An 8,906-nucleotide genomic window follows, 5' to 3' on the forward strand; every position below is an offset into this window, starting at 1 on the left:
GCTATGGGCACAAAGTAGTTGGAATGTGAATTACATTGTATATATAGGGTTAAAATTATTATGAATATATCATAGATGTTAAATTCACTTGACTTCTTCATGTTTATTTTATATATTTTGAATCCTCTGAATGAAAATTATTGCTTCACTACTCTCTTAAGACTAATTTGCTACTCATTTATATTTTTTCTCTATGTCGTTTTTCTAGTACTACAGGGCAGAGGATGTGGTTAAGTTTATTAGTTGGTTTGACTTTAATTTATTTATGTGTTTAATATATGCTAAAATGATCAGTTAAAAATCATAATGTAATTCCTGTGAAAAATGCATAACATGCTTTTATGATCAGTTATTAAAAATCATAATGTAATTCCTGTGAAAAATTCATAACATGCTTTTATTTTTTAAAATATATTCTGATTCTAAGATGAGGTCCAAAATTAAGCTCACCAATTACAACGATTGAATATTTATTGAAAGAACCTCTTATATTCTAGCAAGTCTCTATATATAGTCTTTCAGAATCACTTGCTCATAGCCAAAAACCAAAACAAAATATGTCTTCTCTAAGAAACATTTTTGTTATTTTCACCTTTTTCTTGCCTTCCTTCTTGCTTTTGGCTTCCAAAACCACAGCAAACTTCAACTCAAATCTTATTGAAAAAGCATGCACAATTAATAGACCAAATTGGGACTTTGATTTCTGCATAAAACTCCTAAATTCTGATCCAAAAATATCATCAGCAACAAGTCCATTTGATTTAGCCATAGCCATTGTTCAGGCAGGAAATTCCCATGCATCAGAAACTCAAGACTACATAAATCAAAAGCTTAGTGAAGGAGGCACAAATACGGTTGTTTCTTCAGCTTTGAGTGTGTGCAGCAAATGGTACGTTGTTTATTTTTCATGTGTCAAACACGTTCAAATATTTTTCTTTTGGGTGCCAGTGAGATTTAGTCGCGGAGCTAGAATTTTGAGTTCATGAATTCAGAATTTTAAGAAAATGAAGTTCACTAGGTTTTTGATAATTTCTTTATACATATGAAGTGAAATTTTTAAATAAACATACGGGATTTGAGCTAAAATTATCGAGTTCTGCCAAATCCATTGACGAAGCTCGATCCCTGTTGCTGGTGATATCTGAACCCATGATTTCTTGCATAAACGTGTTGACAAGTGTGACCACCTCACCCCCTCACACATTTGTTTTTTTTTCATAAGCCAAACACCAAGCACGTGGAAATATTAGTGCTTATTATTTTGGTGGCGATGAAATTTGAACGTGGAACCTCTTGCATCTTGAATTGTGTGATCATATTTCATTTTTACTAGAGCTAATGTATACTTAATACTTTTGGTGCCTTACTTATTGATAAATTCCTATTTTAGTCCCTATGATATCGAACTAGACAAATTAAACCTTCAATTAATTGATGCAACTTTTGATCCCTTTGCTTGGTAACATATTCACAAATTTACCATAGTTATTAATTGTTTCACCACTTAATTACTCATGACATGTTATGTTAAGTTTGTACTATTACTCCATATTTAACGGTAAAATAGCTCTACAAATGGTCAACTATGACATTTTTCTACGTGAAAAGATAAAAACACACACACATATTTTCTACGTGAAAAGATTAAAAAAAACACATTTTAAACAATAGAAAGTAAAATATGCATGGTGACATATATTAGAAGGACCTTTTTTTTTTTTACCAATAATTTAGGGACAAAAAGTGTTATTATCCCTTTCTAATAGCATAAGCTTTTAGATGAAACTTGAATATGTAAGCTTAAACTTTTAGATGAGATTTCCTAAACCTTTTTTTTTTTTTTTTTTGCTTTTTGTAATGGCTATGAGACTTGAATTCAAAAATCTCTTACTTGGCTCTATATACTACTTAATTATATTATGTCTCTAACAACAGGTATGGTGGTGTTCTTGGAGCATTTATCACTGCTTTAGATAATGTTCAAGATCAGAAGACGTTTCAATCAGCGAAAGATCACGTTGAATCAGCTAATGATTATGCCATGAATTGTGAAGAGACTTTTGCTTCAAGAGATGTTCAAGATGATGAAATTTCAAAGGGTGATAATCTTGTTATGTATTTCAGTTTATCTGCTGGAGCTGTTATCAATGTTCCTGGAGATAAAACAATTCAGCATTTTGATCTTTTTTGTTGTTCTTTTTTATAAGTATTTATGGGGCAATAAATAATGTATCCTAGCTTATTTAAAAGGGATAATTTCAATAATATACGATCTGACATAAAATACTATATTCACATAGCCATATTTTGCATAGCCAACTTTCTTTTGCAACAATGTTTATATACATGATACACAATATTATACATTTACTGTAAATAATATATAAACCTTGTATAAAAGCGTATAATAATGTTTAAAAAGGCCATTTCGGGTAATATTAAAAATATCAGCTATTTCGGATATATATTTTCTCCAAATAGACATAGAGTGCTATTTTCTCCATTCAAAATAGGGGATTTTACATAAATGACTACATTTTGGGGTTTTAGAATTTTCCATAGCTACATTTTCAATATTTACATGACCATAGCTACTTTTTTTTTTTCGCTGTATTCGTTTATTTTTCGCTGTATACATTTTTTTTTCACTGTATTCATGAATACAATGATTTTTTTTTGTTTCACTATATTCATGAAATGACCATGTATTCATAAACGGGCTCGTTGTATTCATGAATACATCAAATAAAACTGAATAAATAAAAACATAGATACTCTAAAAATTAACAAATACACCCTGAAAAAATGAATACAATCTAAAATATTAACAAAAAAAGTGAATACAATCGTCTTATTCATGAATACAGCAACACCAACCACTAGTTCGGCCAGATCTGGCGGAAATTTCACAACATCAATAACACTTATACTATCAAATACACCCTGAAAAAATGAATACAATCGAAAAATTTAACGAAAAAAGCTCAAAAAAGTGAATAAAATTGCCGTATTTGTGAATACAATAACTTCCGCCCAGATCTGACTATTTCCGTCTAGATTTGACACCGACGCCACCAGATCTAAGAAAACATCGTTGTCACCAACAACCGCCATTACAACTCCGCCATTAAAACGAAATCGAAGCTTTTTTGTCTACATATCGTAGAGATAGCACGGACCATAGAACTGGCATTGGAAGGGGGAAATGGACAATAAAAACGTGATTAAATAATAAAATTCCACAGAAGAAACTCAAAAAATGCACCAAATTAAACCACATCAACAGGCTCAATGAAAACAAAATGAAGAATGAGCTTATTTTTATACCGTATAGTAGCTATAGCACGAACGAACTATGATTTGAAAGGGAAAGTGAGGTGAGAGAGAAATGGAGGTGAGAAGGTTTACGGGTGAGAGAAAATGGACATGAGAGAAAAAATAAGGGTGAGAGATGGGTATTCTTTTTCTTTTTACTGTATTTTATGTAATAGTTATTAAGTGTCATTAAGATACAACTATTAGTTATGAGATGTAATTAATTGAAACTATAACTACTAAATATAATTAGATAGTAATAGTTAGTTACGTCCCGTAATTATCCCTTTAAAATATAATCAAATCTACGTGTTTCAAAACTAGTTTGATTTGAGTTTGGTAATCTATACGTATTGTGCTGATCACAATGTTAAGCAGGCCCAAAAACGCTTGAAGTCCATTATTGGTCTTCATGATTAAAATTAAAGTTAACAAACTCATTGAAGGTGATTTCGTTTATGAAGTTATATAGGAGTAAAATTTTACGTGGATCTAGGGGTATCAAGTGGGCCGGGCAGGGCCATTTAAATGTGGGCCACAAGGGGCCGGGCCGGGCCGGGCCGTAAGTTAAGTGGGCCGGACTGGGGGCCGGGCTTGGAGAGGGAAAGGGTGTCCGGCCCAGCCCACCTCGGATAGGGGCTACACGTCGGGCTAACCGGGCTCGTTAGTGGGCCGGGCTGGGTTTTAGTTAGTGGGCCGGGCCAAGTTTTAGTTAGTGGGCCGGACCGGGTTTTAGTTAGTGGGCCGAGCCGGATTTTAATTATTTTAAAAAAAAATTCTAATGCTAAAATTTATTAAGTTTAATACTTTAAAATCTAGTTGTTGTCAACTTTATTTTAACCTTCAAGTTCCTTAAATTATACTTTGGCCCTATTTTCAAACTATAAATACCATTCATTCTTCTCCATATTATCTCACAATTCCCTACTCTCCTCTTTCTCTAAATTTCCTACTCATCTAAATGGGAACTAAATGGGAACAATGCACATGAGTTTTGATACTAAACCAAAGTTCTTAATTTAATTATCTCATCTGATCCTAAGTCCTAATGTCATGTGCAGATTGTCACGTCTCCATCATCGGTGGAGACATTTCAATATGCTAAAAAATATTTAATTATTATTATATATAATATATTTGAAACTAATAAGATTATATTAATATATTATTATATATATAACTAATAGTTTATATTATTATATAGTATACTGTATAACCTATTGAAATATTTTTGAACTTGTGTAAGCCAACAGCAAGATAGTAACTTAAAAGGGGTATTTGATTTATTTCACGCATCAGCAATTTCAGAGGTAAATTATTTTTCATTTAGTAGCAATTAAATATTAACGAATTCGATTCCTCTTCATTTTTATTGTCTCCATTTTTCTCAAGTTCTTACTTGAATAAGAGACACATTACATGAGTTAAAATTAATGGTTAAGTTTTAATTAACTAAAGTAAGATTCTAACTATGGTTTGAATAATTAATAAATATTTCATATATTTGCTTCCAAAATTTTAAGAATCCCACAATTATAGCTACAACTATTTTATTGGGATACAATGTTTTTAAAATACTTATTATTAGTAATAAATGTAATACTTATCTTTTTTTTTTTAATTTGAAGTGGGTCGGGCTGGGCCGGGCCGGTGCCCCGATGGGCCATCACCCGGGCTTATGGTGGGGCGGGCTGGTGGGCTGTCCACCTTGTCCGGCCCAGCCCCCTAATAAAACCCACCTATTCCAGCCCCTTACACCTATTAGTGGGCTTGGGCCGGGCCGGTGGTGGGCCGGGTTCGAGCTGGCCCGGCCCACTTGACACCCTTACGGGTGGATCTCAAACATTGTCAATATGGTCAAATTTGAGTTCGTATTGACTTCAGGGATCTCAATAACATTAGTTCCAAAGATGGTGCCATCATTGGAAGGAGGCAATATTTTTGTGGAGGCATGATCCGGCAAGAGTGAAGCCAGCCTTAAAGTCACGTATTCAACAAAATTTAGTAGTTTTGCTTCAACCTCCATAACTATATTAATGTTTTTAATACGTGTTATAAGTAATTTATACATAACTCATTAAGTAAAAAAATTACGATTTAGAATCAATAAACTAAAAGTATTGTCAAAATTTAGGAGAGACTAGGGGGATCCACTCCACATATATAATAAGTGCAACTCTGACTGCTTCATAGTGTAACTTTTTTTTAGAAAAGTTATCTTATAATGTAATTGCACAGCGTAATTACTATAAATTCTCACCTTTCTTTGAAAATTAAAAAGTGTAATTGCTCCATTTCAATTACACTAGAGCCCATGCTGATCAAATTATTAATTGGCGAAACAAACATGTCACATTGTAATCACTTAATTAAATAAAAACCAGTTCTTAAATGATTTTCCAAACATGTTCTAAGTGATATCTTCTTATTAATTTATTAAATTGTTTAATTTAGTGGAAAAGTTTAAGTTAAAGGCCTACTAGCTGCAATCAACTTGTCGGCCAGGCTCGAGTATCCATAATTACGATGAAATTTAGAAAGAGTTATATTGTGGCCGTCAAGGTGGGGATTATAATGGTTGAGGTGATCTTATGATAAAGGTAAAATGGTGATGGAGGAAAATAGTAAAGATGAAGGTGTGAGTAGAGATCGTTTGAATGTAGTGATTTGTGTGTGAAATTAAACTTTTGTATGTTCTGTCCGCAAGTGTCACTGGGATGAAGTTGTGATGGAGTGGTCTTTAATAATGTTTTTAAAAGTGGAAAGAATCAATTGTTATGGTGGTAATTGATTTTGCTACAAGGAAATTGCCGGATTAGAAGTAAATTAAAAGAGGTTGTGCATGATATCGATTATCCATTAAATCAGAGTATGAGCACTATGAAATATGAATAAGTCATAATTTGTTTAGGATAAGAAATCCTAATTTTGCTTATATCCAAAGCTTATTTACGTGGCTGATAATTAAGATCCCAAAATGAACAACAATTATACGATGAAGTACGATAGATGATCAAGTTAGTTGTGCTATATGCAAGATTCATGTGTTTAGTCTACCTCTTTTTTCTTTCCTTTGAAGATTACACAATAATTTGATCCAATTAAAGAAAGAGTGATATAGACCAGAAACCAACCCAAATAAGTCCAAGGTATTAATATGTAAGACCTTTTCAACCAGTTTCCAAATTCCTCTTCCTCAAATACCATGACCTTATTGCTCCAATTTTTCATTATTCAAAAAATTCAATAAGAGAGTAGATAGTCTCTTACCTAAGTATTACTATTAATCTTGGGCTACGTCTTTTTAAATACTCAGTGGCAAATTTAAAAAACTAATGAGTGCAAATTTGGCACAATTCAGTTTTTCGGTATCAAATTACATTAAAACATATACTTGGACGAAAATTATTCATGTTCAAGGGAAATCAATTGAAACCCCCTTTCATCCAAAATTTACACTACTAGATAGTTCATCAAACAAGTCTGAATTGACGGAGTTATTCGTTACATGTGCTTAGTAGGTATTACATTAAATTAGTTGAAGTGTGCGCAAACTGTCACGAATACCATATTATAGAAAAACATACACTACGTATATAAATTAATTTTTTAGTGATGTTGACTTTTTGACTTGTTTATCTTTTAAAAAAAAAATCCTCTTTTGGATAAAACGTTACCATGACAGTAACGTTGCACCCTCACCGCACGCAACCACTCCCAGGCCCTACACGTATATGTAAACCGAAACCAATTTTGCTAAACTCATTATCCATTTTCATTTGAGACAAACTTATCACAGCAAAAAAACGAAAATGGTAGTACCTGTGATGAATAAAAACATGTTATTTTCACTTTTTAATGATTGAATTTTGTTAAAAGTATTTCCTTAGGTTAATTTACTGCTATTTGATTGGTTTGACAACAAAAAAAAAAAGTTATCGCATAAGTTATGTCACGGGCCGCCTCCTTCATAGTGTCATTGGTACACTAATGGCCCGTGCGGCGCCCGTAGTCCAGGCGGACTGCGAGCCAGCCTAATGATAGTCCCAGGACCCATGGCACGACGTTGTGTCCATGGCTTTGGAGGCTTAGCTTCAGCAGTGCTTCTGGGTCGATGTCAAGGCCTTAACCTTGCCTTGCTCGTATGCCCCTGTGGCATATTTCATATGTTGGGTCTTCGCCTGCACACATACCTGGGGTTGGCTACGGACATGACAGTCCCTCGCCTGGTGCTGAGCGTCGTTGGTGCGCGCACAGCCCAATCCTCAGGCTTGACACTGGTCTGGTGCCTGTGTACCTGGGCGGTGCGACGCCTGAGTAGGACAACTCCTGAATCCTTGGCTAGTGTCATGTGTGTCCTTAGTAGTATGCCTATGATGAGGCTTTGCCAAATGTAGCCCTCGCGAAATACTTCCATCTTGCATGGTGCAGCGTCGCCCCACGACTGCACGTCTAGGCCAACGGACCCTTGCTCGCTAGGCTGAACCTGAGCCAAGCTCACAAGTTAACACACGAGGCTCTTAGGAGAAGTGCCTCGAGTGTTCAATCGGCACGAAGGGCTTTCTCATTCTCAAGGATAGCCCGCAGGGCATGGTCGGTCCATACGTCAAGCCTCCGGGTCTTGTTGGGCGCCTAACGCTGGCCTGTGGCCAAGCGCCGCCCATAGAGTTGCGTAACTCGTATGGGTACCTAGGACCCTTTGGGGATGCCTAGGCAGGCCCTTGAGGTTGGCCCCCAAGGATGCTCACTTGGTGCGGCTTGATGGTGGCACGCACGGGGGAGGCTGGCTGAGTTGAGACACCTGTACCCCCCTTATATATGCTTTAAAAATAAAAGCCCAAGTTTTAGCACTGGACATGATTCTGCCCGAGAATCATACTTGGCCTTTCTCAATGATCCGAACTCCAAATGAGGTGCCGTCTGTTCCTAACTCTTTCTCTTGACTTCCTTCACTCCTCCATTAAGTTTGATCTCATCCCCATGCTCGTGGAACGAGATATGGCCTTAGGGACCTTTGACACTGACACTGCTCCTTGGCTAAGTCAAGCCCTTAGGTAAATGATGTTCGAATGACGCCAAACTTGGTAAGCACATTCAATAACATCCTAGGAAGGGTATGTTCACCCGAAATCCCAAGATTCCATCCATAGCTCGAAAATGCTCGGGATTGACACTCAGGCTCGCACGAGGTCGCTCGTGCGTTGACAACCCGTGGGCTCGTCCCGGATACTTGTGGAACTTCCTTGCTACTCTTAGGATATGCAATGGAGCATATCTATGAAGATTGTAGGCTCCCGTCCGTCGGCACCCATGTTGGTGCACGTCGCCTGCGCGGCTGACACTGCCTGTGCGGCTGGCACTGCCTGTGGGCTGGCACTGCCTGTGCAGCTGACACTCGTTTGGCCCGCTCAGGGCGCGCGAGGTTACGGGCGCCAAGGCACAATGAAGGCAGCCCGTAACAGTTATATGTGGGGTGACTCAATAAAATTAGTAATTTAAAACCAAATTTTCATACAGTAATTTGAGACCGAGAGCAGCGACCAAATATGTAACTTTAGCAACCACTCCACTGGTCCTACACGTATACATTT

The 8,906-nt window shown here is 36.3% G+C and overlaps 1 protein-coding gene across 1 annotated transcript; it reads left to right on the plus strand.

The window, feature by feature from the left end:
- Positions 1-542: 542 nt before the first annotated feature.
- LOC132610595 (cell wall / vacuolar inhibitor of fructosidase 2-like) lies at positions 543-2,299 on the plus strand. The gene is made up of 2 exons (XM_060324913.1): positions 543-889; positions 1,936-2,299. Exons 1-2 carry the CDS (start codon positions 558-560, stop codon positions 2,204-2,206), a joined length of 603 nt encoding a protein of 200 aa, XP_060180896.1. The 5' UTR covers positions 543-557; the 3' UTR covers positions 2,207-2,299.
- The last annotated feature ends 6,607 nt before the right edge of the window (positions 2,300-8,906 follow it).

The sequence above is a fragment of the Lycium barbarum genome, chromosome 9 (assembly GCF_019175385.1).
Source record: "Lycium barbarum isolate Lr01 chromosome 9, ASM1917538v2, whole genome shotgun sequence".
NCBI lineage: Eukaryota > Viridiplantae > Streptophyta > Magnoliopsida > Solanales > Solanaceae > Lycium > Lycium barbarum.

Bases quoted from the DNA above. Each gene is read 5' to 3' on its own strand.
- LOC132610595 (XM_060324913.1), top strand. From the start codon at position 558: ATGTCTTCTCTAAGAAACATTTTTGTTATTTTCACCTTTTTCTTGCCT. The intron at 890-1,935 runs GTACGTTGTTTA...CTCTAACAACAG, and splicing joins TTGAGTGTGTGCAGCAAATG to GTATGGTGGTGTTCTTGGAG.